At 37.6% G+C, this 26174-nt stretch overlaps 1 protein-coding gene across 3 annotated transcripts in view; it reads right to left on the reverse strand.

Moving 5' to 3' along the window:
- Positions 1-26174, reverse strand: part of LOC150102481 (L-asparaginase-like) — a 284609-nt gene that overhangs the window by 106731 nt on the left and 151704 nt on the right. For all 3 annotated transcript variants that reach the window (XR_016548905.1, XM_090398649.1, XM_090398648.1), the window contains exon 8: positions 3090-3275. Coding sequence is in view for 2 of the 3 variants with exons in the window: in XM_090398649.1 (XP_090254775.1) it covers positions 3090-3275 (186 nt within the window). In the remaining variant the exon portion in view is untranslated. The remainder of the gene's footprint in view (positions 1-3089; positions 3276-26174) is intronic.

The raw sequence follows: 26174 nt of genomic DNA on the forward strand, positions 1-26174 counted from the left end.
GGCTTGAAGGTCACTCTAATATTGCATGGTTTTAGGAGGCAAGCTAGTTTTTTGGAGATGGTACCAACGTATGGAATAGTCATAGTAGTTACATATTGGGTGGCATCACGTTGTCTTTGTAGTATATCAGAGAAGAGAATCTTGTTAACAAGTCCTCTAGGGTAGCCATTTAGGATAGATCGTTTGATGTTTTATTTAATTCTTCTTGTAGATCATTATGGTCTACAAGAAGAATTCACCATTGTTCACCATGAATAGTGCTGAGTTTTTGGGAGATGTGGTGTAATGAGCTAAAGTTTAGATATTTTCATTATTTAATGAAAACTTCAGTGTATATCGTAATGTGTGAACGATGCAACATTAAAGGTGAAAGAATCAGAGGTGTGTCAAGGGTTGCTTGGGTTAGATGTTAATAAGGCTGTGGGAATGGATGATATATCACCACATAGTTTTAAAGAATGTGCAAAAGAGTTAGCGAAGACCTTGTCCTGGTTATTTAATGAAAGCCTTGCAATGGGGAAGGTTCCTAAGGAGTGGAAAGAAGGCAAAATAATACCTCTCCACAAGCATTGTTTGAGAATGTAAGTTTCTAATTATAGATGGTCTGTATATCTGCAGTACTGATCAAAGTGTTGGAAAAATTGGTTAGAAATAGAATACAAGATTGGGTTGATCGACATAAGATTCTCTATTATGGTCAGCATGGGTTTGTGAAGAGCAGGTCTTGTTTTAGCAATCTGCTTATGTTTTATGATAAGGTGATGAATGTGTTGGATAAGGGAGAATCATATACAGTGATATTCTTGGTATATTATTTGCAAAAGCATTTGATAGATTACCACATAATAAGTTGGTGTACAAGCTGCAGAGAATAGGAATAGATAATATCGTGGGTGGATGGATCAGAGACTGACTCTCTCTGAACAATACCAGTAAGTTGTATATGATGGAGCTGTGTCTCAGAAAAGGAAGGTGACCAGTGGTGTACCTCAGGGTTATGTTCTTGCACTCCTACTATTTAACTTATTTGTTAATGACATTTCATGTGGATTGACTGGGGATCTCCAAATGTTTGCTGATGATGAAAAATTTTGTAGAATTATCAAGAGTAGTGCTAATGTTAATTCTTTACAGGAAGATTTAAATAGATTTTTAGGGTAGACAAATAAGTTGGGTTGCAGTTTTAGTATTAATAAATGCAAGTGTTACACTTTGTATGTAGCCTTACAAAGAGATGTAAGGTTATATACTGTATTGGTGGAGCTGTACATCAGGAAGTGGATGAGATGTGGGATCTTGAAATGATGGTAAACAGTGGACTGAAGTTCTGGGGACATATTGCACATGTTGCAAAGATTGCACATCATATTTCTGCTATGATAAAAAGTACATTGGCATGTAGGGATAAGGAGGTGGTGGTGGCAGTGCCTTTATATAAGGCATTGATTAGACTACATATGGACTACTGTGCTCAGATTTGGTCATCTAGTTTTCATTGTGATGTGGAAACACTAGAGAGGATCCAAGAAAATAACCAAAGTGATATCAGAACTCTGGAGTGTTGGTTATGAAGAGCATTTGAGAGAGTGTGAATTACAGAGGTTGGTGGATAGGAAGGAAATAGGAGATATGATAGAGACCTTCAAGTTAGTTAAGGGATTCTATCAGATTAATACAGAGGAAATTATAAAAAGAGTGGACGTTAAGATGGGAAGAATGAGAGGTCATCCCTTGAAGTTGTATAAAGATGTGGTGAAGAAGGGTGTGAGGAGTAGATTTTTTTACATGGAGAGTTGTTATGAGTGGAATGCATTGCCTGAGTGCAGGTAGTGTAAATAACTTCAAAGCTCATATTTATAATAGACAATTTGCTGGTTGAGTATGCATCCCACGATGAGTCTATTGACTCTATGGAGGTTACCAAATAATAATAATAAATCTTTTACTAAAATAAAGAGCCAAAAGGCTTCAGTTCAGCGATGAAAATTTATACAAATCAAGTGGATATTAAATCCAGCATTATTTCAAAGCCGAATGTAGAAACCATGAAAGTTTTGTAAAAAAAGTCAGTGTAACCTTATCAAAATGGACCAATAGAACGCGAATACATGGGCAAGTGCTCATGTCTTCTAAATGGTTGAAAGTTTATTTTTCACTTGGTTAAACTATAATAAATTTAGTTTAATCCTTTATCTACCTTACCCCAGTCCTGAAGATACTTTCAGGCTCAAACTTTGTTTGCTCACACTTGGATAAGGGATTAAACTAAATTTATTATAGTCTAACCAAGTGAAAAATAAACTTTCAACATCTTTCTCTAAATCCAGAGTTATTTAATAAAAAGGTGTCACACCGTTTGGCAACTCCTATAGGTAGAGATGACCTTGCTAATGCTTCTGCCTGGTATCTCCACTTGGGCCTGGCTCCCACTGAAGAGACCTCAATAAAGGTCGAAATTAGTCTGGATAGTTGCCCTTCCCTTAATACATAACATTATACATATCTGCAAGGAGATGTGTTTTGCATTATGGAGATACTGAGATAGGAGTGATGCTAGCTTGCTCCACCTCTGCAACGAGTTGCCTGGTGTTGTACTACCTTATCCCAGTCCTGAAGATACTTTCAGGTTCAAACTTTGTTGGCTCACATTTGGATAAAGGATTAAACTAAATTTATTATCTTCTAAATGGTCTGAGCTAGGGCAACTTGTGAATGCTGGCGAGTGTATTCCCATAAGCTCTCTGATCAATTTTTTTTTTTTTATGAAACTTTCATAGTTTTTATATTCGGCTTTGAAATAATGCTGGATTTAATATCCACTTGATTTATATAAATAATAAATCTGGTTTTTAAGCTAAGAAAATATGAAAGCAACCTACTTCTAGAAGTTAGTTTGGTATATATTTCATTACTTATTCTCAATGTCAAAGTTTAACTTTTCTCTACAAGAAAGGAAAAACATTTCTTCCTTCCTTCTTTTTTTCCAAATAAAATAAAGGCTGCATACGAACATCCTTTCATTACTGCCTTTCTACCATATTAAACTAAAAACATATATTTATTTTTACTTTATTATTTTATGAACATACACTTCCTGTTTCATAAGAAGGATCAACCTGACCAAGAGCACATTGGGTGCAATTTACTATTATGACTCCACGTCGACTAGCCCTCTTAAGCTCATCAAGAAGATCTCGGCGTTGAGTTGGTCCATTGCCTGCACCATATGTCTGTAAAATAACTCCTTCGATTGGTGGACTTAAGAAAGCACGTACCTACAGAATAGTAAAAAATACATTTCAAAATCAGTGATTTATATATCATATTTTAAAATAACTTCAGATTAATAATCATTTCAGTTCTTATTCATACCAGGTGATCACAAATCAGACACCTCACACTTATTCACTGTTTATGAATGTATCATGCCGATCACTTTGTGATATGAAAAATTTAGCATGCACATCACATAGGTAGTGATGTTTACAAGTGTGCTTGGTAGCTCATTGTAAGAATATGACAAAATGCCACAGAATACTTTCAACATTTTTGTAATTTCGAGTGAATATAGACTGCTTACAAAAAATATCTTTGATGAGATAGCTATTGCAGTTTATCAGAAAGGAAATGGTGAAGGCCATAGGACTTTTGCAATCATGCAGTTTTCCAAAATTCCCCAGTACCCTTTGATACCAGACAATTCCTTTTGTCCAGTACCAAAGAAAATGTAGTTGTTTACCTTTTCTTATTTACTAAAACATCTTCAGATTAACTTGTTTTGTCCTATTCAGAAAACTCAAGATAACTGAAACACAGCATCCCATCCAGAAACTGAAACTGCAGAAACATCAGCAAATAGAGCTTCATTAATTTGCTCATTGAAGATTACTGCAAGATTGAATTACTGTCATCAGAAGATGTCTTAATAACCATTGAAATAATATTAAAAATCATCAAACCTATCTTACAGCTCCCAAAGATGCTGATGCAATATGCATAAGATAGAAAGCATTCTGCTATACACTAATGATGAACATTATAAAGAAATACAACAGTTTTAATGAAATAGAAATGTCAAAGAATCTGAAATATTATTTAAATTTAACTTTGCACCTAACTAATATTGCTATCTTACTGCACTTGTTAATTGTTAAATCTTGAAAACATAATATTTTTTTTAAAAAAAATAAGAAAAGGCAAGTTAAGCAAAGCAAGCTATCCTGATGGTGAAAAAAAAAAAAAAAAGATGAAAGTTATTCACAGATCCGAAAATAAATGAAGTGCCTGTTGATTTATATAGTTCAAAATGGCTAACAAGTCAGGGAAAGTCTTAATCAAAAGCTAATAAAATGTGAAATACAGGTTACTAGGCAGAGTTTTTGTCATCTTTTAAGCACATGGTATGCTTGTAAGCTTCTGATCTGAAACTAGGTTTTCAAGTACAACAGTTTCTGCTGCTTAGATACCAAAGAAAAAATGGATAATCAATTTTTTTTTTAATAAATTTTAATAAACTGAAAATTTAATTAAACTATATATTTTATTTTAATAAAACAACCGCTTCTTTAATAGACTGAAATGCACTGCAATCAGCTAGATTAGGTATTAGGTTAACAGAATTGATAACTCTAATACAGAGAATAAATTAATCCATTTTGGCATATTAGCCTTTTATCAGAGAGAGAAGGTATATGCTCTTCTGAAGGATGTGGCCAAAACCTCATGGATTTAGGAGATGATCAATTCAAGACCTTTTGAAATTTAAATTGATTTCCATATAGTTTACCAAATTATGCTAAACTCTTCTAGTACGACATTTTTTCCATTATTATGATTTAATAGTTTTAAGTTAGCACAGCTTACTGTTCCTTGTTGCACAGTGCTGAGCATCTGTTTAAGTATAATTTTGTTCTTGTGTATGGTACAAGAGTGCGTTATACTAAACTTGGATGATGTCAGTTATACACATTTACTCACACTATAGCAAACTCATAGAGATTAACCTCCTTACTGGCCGAGGTGGATGAAATAGTGAGACCAAATTGCACTTCTTATCAACATTATAATAAAATTAGTTTAATCCTTTATCCAAGTGTGAGCAAACAAAGTTTGTGCCTGAAGTATCTTCAGGACTAGGGTAAGGCGATACCACACCAGGGCAACTCGTTGCAAAGGTGGAGAAAGCTACCAACACTCCTATCTCAGTATCTCCTATAATGCAAAACACATCTCCTTGCAGATATGTCTAATGTTATGCATTAAGGGAAGGGCCGCTACTGCCTGGTATTTCCACTAGGGCCTGGCTCCCACTGAAGAGACCTCAATAAAGGTCGAAACTAGTCTGGGTAGTGGCCCTTCCCTTAATGCATAACATTAGACATATCTGCAAGGAGATGTGTTTTGCATTATAGGAGATACTGAGATAGGAGTGTTGGTAGCTTTCTCCACCTTTGCAACGAGTTGCCCTGGTGTGGTATCGCCTTACCCTAGTCCTGAAGATACTTCAGGTGCAAACTTTGTTTGCTCACACTTGGATAAAGGATTAAACTAATTTTATTATGCTCTAACCAAGTGAAAAATAAACTTTCAACAATCTTATCAACATTATTCAATAGGTGTTACAGAATCGTATCAAGATTTAGCTGGACGTCTATAGACATCACAGTCAGTTGGGGTGTTAAAGGAACAATCTCTTATAGATTATATCATAATTTATATTTATCATAATCTCTCATATTCTAAATCTCATAATCTGGATATAATCGTTGTAACTCTTCTTTGCACCCTCATCTTATCCTCATAATAAACACCAAAAGCTTTGATATTATTTTGGTTATTTATTCTGAAACTTTACTATTGTTTCTTCACCCTCCCAAAATACAGACCAAATTAATTTGCTATCTAGGTGTGATCACAACTGTCTTAATGCTGGACAATAGCAGAATACAACAAAAACAGGTCAATGATCCAAAGCCTTAATCAAATACAGCTTTAAAGATTAACCCCCCCCCCCCCAAAAATGGGCATGAACATAAATTTTAGGTATGTGGCAAAACAGAAACATCTAATTCTATATTATTTTGCATTTCTACAAATGAGTTAAAATAGATATATCACACTTGGTAGAATACTAAACTGGCTGGGACTTTTCAGTAAGTTTTATAGTCAGCAAGTTCATAACAAAGGTGTCTGTTATAATCTGAATCAAACTGTACAGGCAAAATGTATATAGATTTGAAATCAAAAATCTTAGATTTTTCAGCATAAATCTCAACTGTAAAAACTATAGTCACAGTGAAATATGATCTAAGCACATTATATCTGTTTTAGGAAGTTTATTTGTTTGTAAAGAAGGCGAGGAAAGTGATCTTGAAAAACTAGAATTGCTAGATTGTCTGGTATATGGACTAAGTATGATATCTGATTTAAGAACACATTTTGGAATGAACATGTGCTGTATACAAACTGTAAATATTATTATTATGTCGGCTGCACCTTTGTAATATTTTTTTATTCTATTATCAAACTTTACATTGCTATTAACCGTGCCTTTTATTCCTTTTACATGCACTTTAGGCCTAACTTATCTGCTTAATATAGACCTCAATATTAATCCTTTATAATCTTCTTTATGTCTGCATGGGTAGTGAATGACATTTGTTATTAGTCTATCCACAATAAACAGGTTACCAACTCACAAACTATGCAATTTAGAAAAATTTATTTGTTTAATGACTGCACCATTTTAAACTATTATATAGCTTGAGAATTTAAGTATGGAACATATGCAAGATCAATTTTAAATTCTCAAGCTATATATATAATTTAGAATGGTGCAGTCACTAAACAAAAAAAATGATAAACAATCCTTTATAACTAGTCGTGGCAATTCTTAATTAAACAGGCTCGCAGGTTTGCTAATTTTTTTGAAGAGAGCGCATTGGCAAATAGATCAGGCAAGATAGTTACACACAAACACAACCTTTATTTTAACCTAGTAATATAGTACAGTGCACAAATAGGAAACATTAACTATCTAAGGCCTATTACATTCACAGTAGACAAAATATGTGATTCTGACCCTGTCAGAATGCTTAGATATCTAAATTAGACATGTAGGTGCTTCCTATGTTACACTTAGCTAAACTTCGTTCACTACATATAAAGGTTAATATTCATTCTCCCTTTCATTGCCACAACTTAGTGGTGTAGTGTTCGTGAAAGCTCCCGATAAGATAAGTGTTATTTTCAGTTATCGTTGATAAATTTACTTTAATATTGCGTAGTTTTGTTTGCCTTGCGTATCTTAGTGCATCTGTTTGTGTGTTTTTGGTGTTTTATAATTTATAATTTGATAAAATACGTTACAAGTAAGTATGGCTCAGTACGAAGGAAAATGGCGGCCAGTAATGATGGTTCGCCATCTTCTTTCAAGAACGGTAATATAAAGGAGATGATTCAGTGTACTATCTGCGAAATGTACGTTTTGCGGAGTCGACTGAATGTACCAGCCAATAATAAAAAGTATGACAGGAAAAATAGGCGTATGAGTGTGAACATGAACAAAATGAAGGATAGAGTGCTGTATGGAGACTCGTTAGTACGAGGTGTGTTAGTAGAGGATTTGACAAAATCGTACCAACCTGGTGCGACCATAAAGGATGTAACTGAGTCTATTAGAGAGCAAAAGGAAAGCGTGAAATAAATGATTGTTGTGGCAGGTACGAATGATTTCAAAGGAGATAAAATGGAAATGATAGAAGACCTGAATGAATTGTTTGAGGTAGCAAAAGAAAAGAGTGAGAGAGTTAGAATGACTAGTCTTTTGCCACGGTATGACAGTGAAATGTTTAAAAGGAGGGCCATAATTGCGAGTGACTTTATGCGTGGGTTATGTATGACGAGTGGTGTGGAATTTGTGGACGTGTGGAGTGAGTTCGATGGGCAAAAGGATCTATATAAGATGGATGGTTTGCATTTGAATGGTTACGGTCTAAGGAGACTCGAGAAAGTGTTGCCGAATGTAGTGGATGTGCAAATTCAGGGAAACTAGATTTAATAAGGAGGGGGGGGAGTAGATATACAGTCCTTAGGGAAGCAGTTGAATGTATGAACGAATATAATATGCCCGAGCGAATAAGTAGAACAAATCAGAGTGGTATAGTTAATATAAGGCATCAAGGTAGGGTTGGGGCTAATGGGGGTCTTAAATTCATGTACACTAATGCTAGGAGTATTAGGAACAAGAAGGAAGAGTTTTTGGTCACGGTTGGCACTTCCAGACCACAGGTTATTGGTATTAGTGAATCATGGCTGACTGTAGATGATATAGCTAGTGGGATTGAATGTGATGGGTATAGTGTGTTCAGGAATGACAGGGAGAATAAAATGGGGGGAGGAGTATTGTTGATGATAGCTGATGAGCTGCACCCAAGGAGAACAGAAGTTGAATTGCAGGATAGAGAAAAGAGCACATTTGAGGCCATTTGGTGTGAGATTGTGGCTAGCAGAACTAAATATACAATTGGGTGCTGCTATAAACCAGGTGATGGAAAAGATGGTGGTGACAGTATGCACAAGCAAATAGAAGAAATGAGTGGAAGGAGGGTAATTATTATGGGAGATTTCACCTATAGTCGCATTGATTGGAGTGAGTAGAGGACACACGGGAGGAAGGAATTGGATTTTATGTGGTTATTAAGGGATAACTATCTGCGACAGCATGTAATGGAAAATACTAGGGATCAGAGAGTGTTTGACCTAGTAATTACATCTGAGGATTTGGCTGTAACAAATATGACCACATTGCCACCAATTGGTGGGAGTGATCATAAGGTCTTGACTTGGGAGGTGGCTAAAGGTGTGGAATTTTCAATTAAGACAGGGTACATGTGGAATTATCGGGCTGGAAAGTATGACAAGCTTAGGAGATTGATTGGTTCAGTGCCATGGCATGTACAACTGCAAGGACTAGAAGTTGATAGTGCATGGGAGGCAGTTAAGAAGTGTTTGCATGAAGCAATGGCTGACTGTATACCTAGAGTCCGAATAATAAATCAAGTAGGGGTTAAATGGATGAATACCACCATTAAGCTTGAGCTGCAAAAAAAGAAACAACTATGGAGGGAATTTAAGGAGAAAGGTGACCGGCAGGCACATGAACGGTATAAAGCGCAGGCCAGAAGGGTAACAAGTGTGGTAAGAAAATCAAAAAAGGATTACGAAAAAACATTGGCCATGCAGGCCAAAGAGAATCCTAAACAGTTTTTTAGATATGTAGCAAGTAAAAGGAAAAATGTACATGGCAGAATGATTTTAAAGAATGCCGATGGTAGGGAGGTAACTGAATCAGTTGATATAGTAGAGTTACTGAGTGAGCACTTTGCAAGAATATATCATCCAGGTGGTGACATTGCAGAAATGAATAAACCAGTAGATTATACGAGAATTGTGGTGAATGAAGTGGAGGGTGAGTAGTCTATTGCATAACCTCAATGTCAATATGTCTGTGGGATTGGATGGTATACCAGCTCATGTCGTATGAGAAGCAGCTAAAGAGTTGTCAGTACTCTTGACCATTTTGTTTAATTTGAGTCTCGGGTCTGGGTTAGTTCCGAGGAGGTGGAAATAGGGGAAAAGAGTTCTACTGCATAAAGGTGGTTGTGCCAAGACTGCTGTTGTAAATTACCGACCGATCAGCATATCAGGAATCATTGTCAAGGTCTTAGAGAAATTAGTCAAGAAAAGAATACAGGTTTGGATAGATGAAAATGGGATATTGTATGGGGGACAATATGGTTTTGTAAAGGGTAGATCATGCCTCAGTAACTTGCTCACGTTTTATAACACAGTGACGGCTGAACTGGATAGGGGTAATGGGTTTCCAGTGATACTACTGGACCTTGCCAAGGCCTTTGACAGGATACCACATGGAACCCTAATCAGTAAACTGGAGCAGATGGGGATAGATATAGGGTTGGTGAGATAGATAGGAGGGTGGTTGAAGGAGAGATACCAGAGAGTGGTTTATTCAGGAGTGGAGTCTAAAAGACGGCTTGTGACTAGTGGTGTGCAGCAGGGCTCTGTTCTTGGACCACTGCTTTTCAATTTGTTCATCAATGATATAGGAAAGGATTTGAGAGGAAGTGTTTGCTTGTTTGCTAATGATGCAAAGTTGGGTAGAGCAATTGCGAGTGCACAGGATGTCAAAATTTTACAGGATGATTTGGATAGTTTGGAGGACTGTGCTAAGGAAAACGGATGTCAATTTAATGTGGCAAAGTGTAAGGTTATACATTTTGGAGTGAATAGATTAGCAGCAGTATCACATTGGTGGAACCATACTCCAGAAGATTGATGAGGCCAGGGATTTGGGAGTGTTGGTGGATAGGGAATTGAAGTTTAGGGGGCACATTGTAAAAGTGACTAAATCAGCTCATCAAATCACTTGGCTTCTGAAAAATACTTTAACATGCAGAGACAAACAAGTTGTTGTTCCTCTTTATCGAGCCTTGATAAGACCCCATCTGGACTATTGTGCCCAGTTATGGGCACCAGGGTTTCTTCGTGATGGGGAGGAAGTGGAGAGGATCCAGAGACGAGTGACCAAGATGATAGCAGGTCTGTGGAATGAAACTTATGAGAATAGGTTGAAGATTTGTGGGTTGCAGAAATTGGTCGATAGGCGAAGGAGGGGTGATATGATTGAGACATTCAAATTACTGAAGGGTTTCTATAAGATTGATCCAGAAGATATTTTTGAAAATATGACTGGTGGTGGGAGGACTAGGGACCATGCATGGAAGCTGGGCAAGAGCGTGGTTGACAAGGGTGTTAGAGCTAGGTTTTTTTACTTGGAGAGTGGGGAATGAGTGGAATAAGCTTCCAGAGTCTGTTGTGGGTGCTACAACTGTGAATGAGTTCAAGGCAAGGTATGATAGATACTGTGTCAATGTCAAATAGTTGTTCTTGACATGATGTTAGGTAAACTCGATGAGTCTGTCGACTCCTTGGAGTTGCCCGGAACAACAACAACAATAATAATAATAATAACTTATTATAAACTAACTAAATACTAACAATTTCCTGTAAGCACACATACAATTCTCAAATGCAAGCTTTCACAACATTAACAAAGTAGTGCTTACTTACATTTGCTTTTACAAACACAGCTCAACCAATTTGAACAAACTTCAGCTATTTTAGCTTGATGTTTTGTCTTCTTCCTGGGTACTGGCTGTTGCCTGAACAATCCTGGTTGTTCTGCTGTAGAAGTTTTCCAGGAAAGCTTAGATTGATTTTCCGTCTGGTAAATCAATCTAAAAAGAAACCGGAATGGAACTGCAGAAGTCACCATAATTTCTAATGGATAACCACACTCTCGTAGCATGTCCACAGGAAATTCATCGAAAATTACCGCCTCTCTTCTTCCCCCCCCCCTGCACTTGGTGTCACGTACCTGGAACCAAAATCTGGAGACAAAAAAAAACTGAGAGCCTCAAGCCAAGAGCCTTTTTATATCGTCACTAATCCTTTGTTCTTCTGATTAGTTTCCAGTGAGCATGATGACGTCACTTTGGCTCCCTCCATTTTTGGGGGCATATTTCTATATTTGCATAACCTTGCGAACTTTTGTTTTTACTTCATCATGGCTATATTCTGGATTATTCCCTTACTTCCCGTTTTACATATACTTCAATATACATTAATTTATGCATTTTAACAGTAGAGGTATAACATTCATTTTAATACATTATAATTTCTATAGGTTCAGAAACTTCTGCAAAATCGATCTCGGAAATTAAAAAATTGATTGCAAGAGATTTTACAAAACCATTAAGAAAAGTAAGCTGATATTAGCATTCTATTTTGTAACCGCATTATTATGGTCACATGGTGACCAAACGTGCACCATTCCACTATCCTATAAGCAAAGAAATGATCAGACAGTTAACAGTGATATACAGTATGAAGACCAGAATATATGTAATTGCATTACTAATATCAAGTAGTCAGTAGTCACCTCTCAATGCATTCCAGAGAAATATGGAAGAAGATAATTCATAACTTATAAGGAACTGCCATAAAAGAAAGTGAAATACACCACACTGTGCAGATGATTTAAGTGTAAGAGTGGGAGAGTTTCTGAAATGAAGGAAAGAGTGTTATATGGTGACTCGTTATTAAGAGGAGTGATAGATGAGGGTTTAACTAAATCGTACTTACCGGGTGCGAAATTTAAGGATGTAAGTGAGAGTATTAGAGTGCAAAAACAGAGGGTGAAAGAATTGATAGTAGTGGCCGGTACGAATGAATTGAAAGGAGATAATTTTTTTATGAGAGAAGACTTGAAAGTATTGTTAAAGGTAGCGAAAGAAAAGAGTGACAGAGTAAGGATGGTGAGTCTGTTGCCACGGTACGAAAGAGAGGAGTTTAGAAGGAGGGCCATAATTGCAAATGACTTTATGTGCAGGTTATGCAGACAATGTGGTGTGGAATTTGTGGACGTGTGGAATGAGTTTGATGGACGAAAGGATTTATACAAGATGGATGGTCTGCATTTGAATGGATTTGGTGTGTGGAGATTGAAAAACGTGTTGCTGAATGAAGTGAAAGTGGATGTGCAGAACCAGGGAAACTAGAACTACCAAAGGGGGGGGGGATACGCAGGCATCAGTGAGACAGTTCAGTGTAAGAATGTATATAATGTACCCTGAACTGTCTCACTGATGCCATTGATGGACAAGAAATTGGAACGGAATAGTTAGAATAACGCATCAAGATAGGAGTGTGACAAAGGGACTTCTGCATTTCATGTATACTAATGCCAGGAGTATTAGGAACAAGAAGGAAGAATTTTTGGCCTTGGTTGACTCTTCCTGGTCACAGGTTATTGGCATTAGTGAAACATGGCTGACAGAAGATGATATAGTTAGTGGGATAGAATGTGTAGGTTATAGTGTGTTTAGGAGGGACATAGAGAATAAAATGGGGGGAGGAGTGTTATTGATGATAGCTGATGAACTGCAGCCAAGGAGAACTGAAGTTGTATCGCAGGATAGTGAAAAGAGCTCATTTGAGGCTATTTGGTGTGAGATTGAGACTGGCAGAATAAAATATACAGTTGGGTGCTGCTATAGACCAGGTGATGGAATAGATGGTGGAGATAGTATGCATAAGCAAATAGAAGCAATGAATGGAAGGAGGATAATTATTATGGGGGATTTCAACTATGCTACATTGATTGGAAGGAAGAGAGGACACGTGCGAGGAAGGAACTGGAATTTATTCAATTATTAAGGGATAACTATCTGAGACAGCATGTAATTGAAAATACCAGGGGTTTGAGAGTGCTTGACATGGTAATAGCATCTGAGAATTTGACTGTAATGAATATGACCATGTTGCCACCTATTGGTGAGAGTGATTATAAGGTCTTGACCTGGGAGGTGGCTAAAAGTGTGGAATTTTCGATTAAGACAGGGTATATGTGGAATTACCGTGCTGGCAAGTATGACAAGCTTAAGAGATTGCTTGGTTGAGTGCCATGGCATGTAAAACTGCAAGGGCTGGATGTAGATAGAGCATGGGAAGTGATCAAGGAGCATTTACAGGAGGTTATGGCTGATTGTATACCTAGGGGCTGAATAGTAAAACAAGTAGGGGTTAATTGGATGAATAACACCATCAAGCTTGAGCTGCAAAAAAAAAGAAACAACTGTGGAGGGAATTTAAAGAGAAAGGCGACCTGCAGGCACACGAACAGTATAAAGCACAAGCCAGAAGGGTAACGAGTGTGGTAAAAAAAGCAAAGGCGGATTATGAAAGTAAACTAGCTATGCAAGCTAAAGAGAATCCCAAACAGTTCTTTCAATATGCTGCAAGCACAAAAAAAAAACTGTACATGGCAGAATAATTTTAAGGAATGACGATGGTAAAGAGGTCACTGAATCAGTCGATATAGTGGAATTACTTAGCGAGCACTTTGCAAGAGTATATCATCCAGGTGGTGACATTGAAAAAATGAAGGAACCATTAGTTTATACGGGAATTGTGATGAATGAAGTGGAGGTGAATAGTCTATTACAGAACTTTAATGTGAATACATCTGTGGGATCGGATGGTATACCGGCACGGGTCTTACGTGAAGCAGCTAAAGAATTATCAGTGCCCTTGACCATGTTGTTTAATCCGAGTCTCGGGTCTGGTTTAGTACCGAAGGTGTGGAAAGAGGGGAAAATAGTTTCACTGCATAAAGGAGGATCCAAGACTACTGTTGCAAATTACCGACCGATTAGCATATCCGGAGTCGTTGTCAAGGTCTTGGAGAAAGTAGTCAAGGGAAAAATACAGGAATGGATTGATGAAAATGAGATACTGTACAGGGGACAGCATGGCTTTGTGAAGGGTAGATCATACCTCAGTAACTTGCTCAAGTTTTATAACACAGTTACGGCTGAACTGGATATGGGTTTACAGTGATACTGCTGGACCTGGTTAAGGCATTTGACAGGTATAATAAATTTAGTTTAATCCTTTCAGCATTTGACAGGATACCACATGGAATTCTAATCTGTAAACTACAACATATGGGAATGGATATAGTGTTGGTGAGATGGATAAGTGGATGGTTGATGGAGAGATATCAGAGAGTACTTTATTCAGGAGTAGAGTCCAAAAGACTGCCTGTGACTAGTGGTGTGCCACAGGGTTCTGTTCTTGGAACACTGCTGTTAAATTTGTTCATTAACGATATAGGGAAGGATCTAAGAGGAACAGTTCATTTGTTCGCTGATGATGTAAAGTTGGGTTGGGCAATAGTGAGTGCAGAAGATGTCAAAATCTTGCAGGATGACTTGGATAGATTGTAGTTCTGGGCTAAGGAGAATGGATGTCAATTTAATGTGACAAAATGTAAGGTTATGTATTTTGGGGGTGAAAAGATTAGCAGCAGTATACCACATTGGTGGAACTGTACTCCGGGAGATTGATGAGGCCAGGGACTTGGGAGTGTTGGTGGATAGGGAGATGAAGTTTAGGGGGCACATTGCAAAAGTGGGTAAATCAACTCATCAACTCACTTGGTTGTTGAAAAATACTTTGATGAGCAGAGACAAGCAAGTTATTGTACCTCTGTACCAAGCCTTAATAAGACCTCATCTCGACTACTGTGCCCAGATTTGGTCACCTAGGTTTCTTCTTGATGGGGAGGAGGTGGAGAGGATCCAGAGGCGAGTGACCAAGATGATAGCAGGTCTATGGAATGAACCTTATGAGAACAGGTTGAAGATTTGTGGGTTGCAGAAATTAGTTGATAGGTGGAAAAGGGGAGATATGATTGAGACATTCAAATTGCTAAAGGGTTTCTACAGGATTAATTCAGAGGATATTTTTGAGTTCAGGACTGGTGGTGGGAGAACTAGGGGACACCTATGGAAGCTGGGAAAGAGTGTGGTTAGCAAGGGTGTTAGAGCTGGGTTCTTTACTTTTAGAATGGTAAATGAGTGGATTAAGCTGCCAGAGTCTGTTGTGGGTGCTATGACGGTGAGTGAGTTCAAGGCAAGGTATGATAGATACTGTGAGAATGTTGTATAGTTGTGTGGACATGATGTTTAGGGCCGATGAGTCTAAGGACTCCCTGGAGTTGCCTGTAATAATAATAATAATGATGATCTGGATTTAGGATGTGACCAAATGGTGGAAGCACGAATGGTCAATGGGTTCAAATAATGGTATGATAGACGTGTTTTCTAGGGAGGGCCTCCCAAGATGAGTCTTGTGACTCTGTAGAGTCCTGAATCATCATCATAATAATAATAATAATAATATAATCAGTATAGTAGAAATGAGCCTCCATAGCTCAGTCAGTACAGATGAAGCCCTTTGGTTGGAAAGACCTGGGTTCAATTCCCCCCCCCCCCCCCCCGTCCATGATGTGAGGAACCTTTATCTGCTCTCTTTCAAATAAAGGTGAGTTAGATGCTCTGATATGGAGGTAGAGGGTTTTTCACCTGGAAACTGAAGTTTTTTTTCGTCCCTCAGAACAGGCAAATTTTTCCACTGAACACATACGTAACAGCAATGAATAGTTACAACACTGTGGAAGAGATAGGATCCTCACCACATTATCCTTATGCCTGTAATCAACCGTAAGTCATGTGGTAATCAACCTCTTGGACGGAGACGACACATGATGATACATATTTTCTCCAGTGATAAAAAATTCTTGTCTGTGTGGGATGGCATGACAGGGTTTTATTTTGATTGCATATTGCAAAGGCAGTTCCCCCTTCTTGTCTCTTCTCTATGCAGTGTGAGTAATACCCTTCAAGGCCATGACAAACATACTTAGCAACGCCTCCATTTCAAGGGTACAGTAGTTAGTGCCATGGGTCTGAACCTGTCAGTAATGAGTCGAGGCTTCCTGATCAACTGATGCATAATCTCCCACATACTCTGCCAGGTCATATCTGGAGAGGGAAACTAAGTAGTCATATGTGGGGGATACTGTTGAGGCCATGACACGGCACAGAAACTGGTTTCTCTCTGTATGAAAGTCATGTCCAAGAGTCTATCTTCTCTTGCTGCACGTCTCCACTATATCCTTCCATCTAATCACACTTATGATCAAACCTATAAAGACTCTCACAAATAATAACAGTGACACTGTGGAAAAGTGAATCTCCCTCAATTAATCCAATCAAAGGTCACATCACACAAACCATACCACAGTCACTTCACAAAAAACTCACTTTTACTTCACTAAAAACTCACTTTCACATTCACTTTACTAACCTCTGTGGCATTAACATAAACATAAATGATGCCCACCATCACTTGCAGTCTTTAAGACCAGACATCTTATTTCTAACAAAAGCCCAGATCAAGCTACATCTACTAGTGTCCACCTCTAGTGCCCAAACTACACACTTTACAATTCTTTCCACCACAAGGGTTGGCACCTATGCCTTTGTGAAATCTGACATAGCCTGCCACAAAATGGCTAATTTAGAATCCCTGCTTTTGACCTTCTCTGGTCAAGCTTTCCTTGCCCCATTTAGTAACTCTCATTTGTGGCATTTACTGGTTGCCAAACACTAATATCCACTCAGACCTCTTCACAATCCTTTCCATGAAACTATCCAAATAGTAAGGTCATCTTACTGGGCATCTCAACATCCACAATTCCAACTGCCCCCCCCCCTCCAATATCACCGCTAAAAACTTGCTTTTACATTCACTATGCTAACCTCCATGGCATTAACTTAAACATAAATGATGTCCACCATCACTTGCAGTCTTTAAGACCAGACATCTTATTTCTGACAAAAATCCAGATAACAGCTACATCTACTACTGTACATCTCCAGGACGAGAGGCAGAAGTCTTTGCTATAAGTAATGACCTAATACAAATTGTACATCTGCCCACACAAATCTCTGATAACCCTCTTCATTGTCCAAATACTTTAGATCTCTTTCTGACTGGTTCTCCTAGATATGCCGAAAAGGTCACCTCTCCTCTTGGCAACTCACACAATCTCGTACAAGTCTCCTCTCTCGTAGAACATTCCTCCTTCAACCGCTCCTGACCTCATATCCTCTGGAACTACAAAGGAGCCAATTGGGATGACCTCCAGAATTTCTACTACTACTTTCCTTGGAGTGACTATTGCTTCCACTCTCCTGACCCAACACCTGCTGTGAACAAGTCACAGAAATTATTCTAACTGGTATGAAGACTTCACCCCCCCCCCCCTCATTCAACCCATAAACCACATCCACTTTCCAAGCCCTGGTTCAACTGAAAATGTGTCAAAACAGTTAAAGAAAAAAGTTCAACTTACCACATGTGGTTTGCATTAAGAACTCCAGCTATACCAAAGTACACAACATAATCAGTCAAATGTAAACTCAGTCATCGGTAGATCAAATCCAATTTTATAATGGCCACCAGCATAAAACTCACCTCCTGTCCAAATGAAAGCTATGCCTTCTGGTTGTTTGCTAAAGCCACTGGATGCAATCTCTGCTCTCCTGCACTTTTACCTCTGTTTTATCCTGATGGCATCACTCTTACTTCACGAAAAGAGAGAGCTGTGGCATCACTCTTTTCCTCAAACTCCTGCATTAATGATTAAGGGAAATCACCTCCTACCATACCGGAATCCAAACACCGTTTGCTTCCTATAGTTTTTCAACAAAAAAAGTTATCAGAAAACTACTAAATAACTAATATACTAAAATGTCTTCTGGTCCTGTTGGCATCTCCCCAATTGTTCTCAAACACTGTGCTCCAGAGCTAACACTCGTCCAGCATCATCTGCATAATTTATTATGCATATCTGGTACTTATCCCAATGCATGGAAGCAATCTCATATCCATTCTATTCCAAAAAAGGTGATGGAAGTCTATCATCAAAACTACCAGCCAAATGCCATCACCTGTGTCATGACCAAAATGATGAAAAAAAGCTATCAATAGCCAACTCCTCTACTACTTAGAGACCCCACCAAATAATCAGCAACCGGCAGTACAGATTCTGCCATTCAAGATCCACAGCTGACCTTGCAACTTATATCACCCACCACTGGACACGTACCATGGAAAGATTTGGAGAAACTTGTGCTGTCATCCTTGACCCTTCCAAAGCTTGTGACTGTGTAACATTGAGGCCTACTAAAAAATTGCCATTCTTCAGTCTTCCTGCCACTCTCTGTAACTGGATAGCCAGTCTGATCATTCTCTGTGAGTCATGGTAGATGGCTCACTCTCTTTGAGCTTTATCACCAATGCTGGAGTGCTTCAAGGCTCTGTTCTATTATCTGCTCTTTCTCCTGCATGTATTGAACTACTTACAATAAACACTAATCCCATCCACAGTTTTGCAGATGATAGTACTCTCCACTCATCCTACTAATTTGGCAAACCCCATAATACTCTTTTCTTTTAGGGTTACACGGTGATCAGCATTCATTTAAAAAAATTTTTTGGAATTTACAACCGTGTTAAAAAAACTTTTTTTAATTATCCCGACGTTTCGATCTTCACATCAAGATCATCATCTGGAGCGTCATGATCTTGATGCGAAGATCAAAACGTTGGGATAATTAAAAAAAGTTTTTTTAACACGGTTGTAAATTCCAAAAAATTTTTTAAAATGAACCATAATACTCTGGCATTCCAGGCTACAAGATCATCTTAAACTAGTGCCTTAAACATTGATATGCATACCATCCTCCAATGTGGCGAGAAAGACCACTAAAATAAGTCATACATTTACTCCAGCAAAAGAGATCCCAGCTCACCTGCCTTTACCTTCAGTAATACACAAATCACCAGACAAGATCAGATCTCTTTGCTTGGAATAAAGTTTATTTTCAGTCTTTCCTGGCATACACACATCACATCAATCACCTCCTTAGCATTCGAGAAACTTGGCATTCTCTTTCATTCAAGAGCCTATTTTACACCCAACCAACACTATACACAAATCCAAAATCCATCCATGTTTAGAATACTGCTCATGTTTGGGGTGGTGCAGCTAAAACTTCCCATGCTGTTAGGCTCATTGATGATCCCTGTCTTACGGACACACTTCAACCTCTATCTCACAGGTGCAGTGTTTCAGCACTGTGTCTATTTTACAGATACTTCCATGGTCATTGCTCCAGTGAACTGGCAACATCATTCCTACAACCATCTGTTGCACCTGAAAATACAAGAGCGGCATGCTGTCAAGCACTTCTTTACTGTGCAACTGCAAACACACCAAACCTGTTTCTATTTATTCTTTTATTCTGTCCAACTTTCACCTCTGGAACAGCCTTCTCAAGAAGTATTCTCAAACAACTACAACCTGCAAATCTTCAAAAAATACATCTATAAACTTCTATCTCAGTCCTCATCTGCACCCCATACACAGCACTAATATGCCTATAGGTTCCACGACCTCTCGTGTATGGGATCAATATATATATATAAAAAAAGTTGCAAGTGTTGAAACAAGAAAGATGGTTCATTCACTTCAAGACTAGAAATAGGTGAATATGCGATGTATGCTAGTTGTAATTCTGATTGCTAATGGTGGATAAGGTCCAACCACCACAGCATACTGTTTTGTGTGGATACATGCTTGATAGAACAAAAAATAGCAATCTGCACCTGAGGAGATGAAAAAAGGGTGCAGAGGATGTGCATTGCTCTCCAGCAATTATCTTGCAACTGACACATGCAGATTTAGCATCAAATATAAGTCACAAGAACTTTGTCCTAGTCTTATCTCTGGGAGTCAACTTCTACCATGGTCTTCACTAAATAAGACCACATCTGTGGTAGTAGTTGACACTAAGTGTTTTCTTATCTAAAAACCAATCAGTTGGCAAATGTCCAGAAGGAAAAGATATCATAAGCTTCTGCAGTTATTTTTCTGTGAACCTCATATGGCAAGAATGACAAAAGATGGTAAAGTCATCACACAGAAGGTGATGACTATTGAAGGAAGAAGTTGACTGTGTATGTGTTATGTTCCATCGAGTCATTTTCGATTCCTGGTGATTCTGTGAACATACACTCTCCATTGAGATCTGTCCCTGGCCATATCTTTCAGAATTTCCAAGCACATTCCAGCTGCTTCTTTAACTCCATCCACCCATCTAATTCTTGGTCTTCCTCTTCTCCTGCTTCCATCAACTTTAGCAGGTGTTATATTTCTACCGGCTGGTATGCGCCATTTGTTATATCCTACTTGCTACGGCATTGTTATATTTCTGTTCTGCTTTTAATTTATGATTTATATTATGTGTTCTTCTTCTGCTTATGCCACTTATCCTGTTTATCTTTTTCACAGTCGTATCACAGTTATAACACAATTTGGCCGATTCTTAGAATGATTACGTATATTAAATAAATTGACAAAGGATTGACTTCTGAATAGAGTCCGATCCTCAGTAATAACAGTCTGGAGTTACCTCCTAATCAGGTTCTGGCAATATTTATTTGTTCCAGCTGTGCCAGCCAGGTCCCTAGGTTAGAAATTCCTTTTAACCAAGAAGTAACTCTCAGAAAATGTACACAGTAAATCAATCTATTAATTACTCCTTAAACAATTGTATCTATCTCTCTTAAAACATTTTAGATTGCAGTCGTGTTCTCTTTTGTATATTTCTCTTCCGCTCAGATTCAAATATTAGCAAGCGGTGCATTGGATTCAAATCAAGGCACAAAACAGGTTAAGATAATCAAGATACATTTATTAGATTCAAAGGATTACACATTTACAATAAAAACACTCAATAGGAATAGAGTTATCCCAAGTTATATGGTTAGACATATCAACTGTAATTCACATATTGCATCTAAGTATAGGCTCATTTCACTACAAAAAATTCTAGCTAGCATCCCTTAAATATCTTTACTATCTTACACATATTCTTAAAACATTCACATCGATAATTCTATAGATCAATACTTATGGCAAATTAACTACTACTCATTCAGACAAATATTAAAGAAACAGCTATTTGGTTCTAAATACTGGTATCTAAAATCTCATTATAGTCCTTGATAGAAGTTTAGAGTTATATAACCTAACATCTCGTTTCTTCCATGACACATTATTCCGTTCTTTGTTAACAAAGGAATCATAAAGGGTTTTACATTACCACATTCCTGTAACTTATTACAGGAATGTGGTAATGTAAAACCCTTTATATTTGAGGTCTAATCGATAGCTGCCCGCTATCAATTAGACCTCAAACTGGAATTCTTCCCGACTCCACTGGAACTTTCCAGCAATTCCCGATGAAAAAAACCTAAAAAGCCTTGAATGGGGGGGGGGACAAACCAGTTTTATACCTCGTATCTCTAGCGCCCTCTTCACTCAAAACTTTCTCCCTGACTCCTGATTCATTCCTATCTTCCTGGAATCTTCCATACGATTGCCGCGTCTTCCCGGAAAAAACATTGTGCATGTGCCATTTGCACGTAAGCAAATTGTCGTGGGCTACAATTTATCCAAGGTTTTCGTTAATGGACTTTGATCCTTCTTTATTATGCTCTAACATATATCTTATAGAGAAACTTCTTACATTATAATCCTTTTACAATTAAAATGACCTTTTTTTTCACTTTTAATTAATATTACAAAAATTTTGTATTAGTACAATTCTTTAAACAAAATTGGTATCTTCACTTATTTACAAGCAATTCCCCCTTTTAGTTTTTTTCTTTTTCTTGTTAAATTCTGAATGAGATATTTCTTAGTAAAAATATTTTCATTCAAAATTCAACACAGGCATCACATCATCTTCTCCAGACTGTAATTTGCTCACATAATACGTCCAAGTATGACAATTTTTGCTTGATGATCATAGCTTTGAGGGAGCAATCTGGCTTTATTCTATCTATCACTGATTTATTGTTTTGCATTGCAGTTCATGGTATTCTTAGTAAGTGTCTCCAAACTCATAATTCAAATGCATCTATCTTCCTTCTTTCACTCTTTCTCAGGGTCTAACTTTAATATCCATAGAGTACCACAGGAAATACCATTACTTTCACGATTCTGATTTTTGTTGCAAGACTAATATCTTTAAAGATAAAGATCAACACTTTCCGAGTAATAATCTTCTTCTAACTTCTTCAGTACAATACTCATCTTTATCAATTTGGGATCCTAGGAGCACAAAATTGTTAACTACTTCCATTTTCTCCCCATCTACTTTAAAATCATTAAGTTCACATATTGCCATAACTTTTGTAATTTTGAAGTTAAGTTTAAGGCCATATTTAGCACTTTCTTCTTTCATAATAAGTTCCTCCAAAGCTTCTTTGCTATACAAGGTGGTATCATCTGCATACCTCAAATTATTAATATTTGTTCTACTAATTTTAATTCCAACTGAAGATTCCTCCAGCCCTGCCATTCTTAAAATGTATTCGCTGTACAAATTAAACAGGTACAGAGATAAAATACAACCGTGTCACACTCCCTCTACCTATTGTGAAATATTCAGTTTCTCCAAGATCTGTTTATACAGTAGCTTCTTGTTCATAATAAAGATTCCTTAGAAGGATAATGAAATGCTCTGGTACTCCCAATTTTCTTAACACATTCCATAGTTTCACATGATGTACAGAGTCAAAAGCCTTACTATATCAAGGAAACAAGGTAGACATTCTTTTGATATTCCTGTGCTCTTTCTATTATCCATCTCACATCGGTGATCTGATCTGTCGTTCCTCTGCCTTTTTGAAATCCTGCCTGTTCAACTAGGATTTCTCTCTTCATGAATATGGTCCAAGTCTTTTTTGAATGATCTTAAGTAAGACCTTACTTGCATGAGAAATCAGTGATATAGTTTTGTAATTTTTGCACTCTCTTGTATCGCCTTTCTTCAATCAAGGTATATATGAGGGTTGTTTGAAAAGTTTGGTAAAAAATTAAGTTAAACACTTTTTTTTTTTTTGGAAAAAATCACCTTTATTTCTCAACATAGTCTCCATCGAGGTCTACACATTTGGTCCAGCGAGTTTTGCATCTAAAGAGCAGGTTTGTCAAACTGTGCAAAATAGTCATAGACAGTCTTGATGATGTCCTCGTTCGAAGAAACGTTTTTCCCACCAAGCCAAATTTTTAAGTTTGGAAACAAGAAGTTACATGGGGCCACATCCGGAGAATACAGTGGATGTGGAACCAATTCGTGCAATTTTGCCATTGTGAAGCCAATGTGTGGGATGATGCATTGTCTTGATGAAAGAGCACATTTTTGTGTGCCAATCTTAGCCAATTTTAATTCAGTTCTTCTTGTAAACGGTCCAACAATGATGCATAATAGACTCCTGTTATTTTCTTACCCTTTTTTAAATAGTCTATCATGATAATTCCATGGAAATTCTAAAAAACAGTGGCCATCAGTTTCCAAGCTGACAAATTGGTCTTCACTTTTTTCAGTGCTCTTTCACCGGGCATTGTTCAGTTTGACTGCTGCTTGGACTCAGGTGTGTAGTGGTGGATCCAAGTTTCGTCTACAGTCACAAATCGATGCAAAAAAAATCCTGCGAATTGCAATTAAACATCGCCAAACACTATGTGAAATGTCTTTTTTGCATGCATTTTTTGATCGACAGTCAACAATCGTGGCACCCATCACACACACACACACACACACACACACAGCTTTTTCATGCAGGATATTATACACCCGGTCAGTTGAGATGCCTACAATCTCATGCACTTTCATTTAGTGGTCTTCCATAACGATACCATGGATTTTGTCAATCGTTTCCTTCATAGTGACCTCAATTGGGCGTCTGGAGGGTACTTCATCTTCAATGGACTTATGACCACATTTAAACTCATTTATCCCAAAATAAATGGTCTTTAATGCTGGTGCAGAGTTCTCATGAAGTGCATCTAACTCGGCTTTGATCTGTGTGGCTGTCCACTTCTTCAAATAAAAGTGTTTCATCATTGCACGAAAATTGTTTTTCTCCATTTTTATGAAAAATGCGAACACGGTCATTTTAAATGTTTGCCAAGCGAGAACTACACATCGCAGGTGGCTAAAATTTTGCCAGTGGTCATGAAAATGATGATAAGTGCCAACACTGGTATGAATGAACGAATTGTGTCACCATCTATTGGAAATTTACCAAACTTTTCAAACAACCCTCGTAAACTGATTTTTTCCATTCCCTACTAGTTGTGATCCAAATTTGCTGACATAGAGCTGTTAAAATTTTAACTGCCTCTTCTCCCAGGGCTTTGAGCAGCTCAATCTTTGATGTCTGCAGCTTCTGTAAGATATCCTTTGTGTTTACTTTTTAATATTTTAACCTTGGCACTAAACTTCCCTGTCAGTTCCCTGATCTATTTGAAAAGATCTCTTGTTTTTCCTTTCTTGTTTTGGTCTTCTATTTGTTGGTATTCCTGTTTAAAGTATTTTTCCTTGTCTCTTCTGGGTTGTCGTTGAAACTCTGCATTCAAATGCCATACTTCCTGCAAATTTCTGTGTGGCCTTTATTTTCCTCCTTTCCTGAGCAGTTTTGATGGCATCTTCAGACAGCCATTTAAACTACTACTACTTCTTACAAACTGTTGGACTATTCTTCTTTGCTTCTGTTTTAATTATATCTTTAATCTTTTCCCATAGTTCATCTGGTTCTCTCTGACACAAATTGAGTGTGTTGAATCTGTTCTGTATACTAATATTGTATTTCAGCCAGTATGTTTCCAAGTTCATATCTGATCGACATTTGTATTATTTTCAGTTTCCGTAATTTCACATGTATCGTAGCCACTGATAATTCATGGTCTGTTCCACAGTCTGCACCTGGAAAAGTCTTGACAGACTGAATTGCACTTCTCCATCTTCTTTGTCCAAGTATATAGTCAATTTGATTTCTGTATTATCCATCTGTACAATCTCTGTTTGTGCTGTTTAAAGCAGGTATTAGCAACAAACAAAGAATTCTCTGCACAAAACTCAACTAGTCTCTTCCCTGCAATGTTATGAATACATAAACCAAAACGACCTGTTATTCCTTGTTCCTTGATTTCTCCCACTTTTACATTCCAATCTCCCTCCACCCCAAGATTTCTGGTGTTGGATGATCTGCTGGTAGAGGAAGCAAATTGTATCCAAAAGTCTTTTTAGCTCTAATAGCAGATGCACTGTGCTCAGGTATGAACATGTTAAAAAAAAAGAAGTCGATTACCTGTTATTAACTTTGACAGCAATTTCATGACTTAATGAATCCTTGTGGAAATCTTTGTGACTGAAGAAAGGGTCAGGAGAGAATGGTTTCCACTCAGACTTACCAGATTTGGTCAGAGAGTAAGTTTTTGTTAAAAAGAGGGAGATTTTCTGTAAGACCAAAGTTGTATAGGTTTTACAGTATATCAAACATACAGACTGTGTCAAACACTTTTTTCCATGTCAAAGAAAACTGATACTACGTATTTAATTTTCAGGAAAACATCTCTCATTGTTTACAGGTTGTTGAATGAGAAAAAGGTGGGTGCACTCCGAAAATGTTAAAATCAATGGTTAACTATTTCTTTACAGGATCTTGCAGACAGGCAGCTAGTCAGAGTAACTGCTATGCTGTAATTTCTCGGAGTTTTGGTATCCTTACCTGGCTTTGGAAAGGCAATAATAAATAAAGTTCCT

Source organism: Typopeltis vanoorti, chromosome 10, assembly GCF_054136105.1.
Source record: "Typopeltis vanoorti isolate ZY-2024b chromosome 10, IOZ_Tvanoo_1.0, whole genome shotgun sequence".
In the NCBI taxonomy this organism is placed as follows: domain Eukaryota; kingdom Metazoa; phylum Arthropoda; class Arachnida; order Uropygi; family Thelyphonidae; genus Typopeltis; species Typopeltis vanoorti.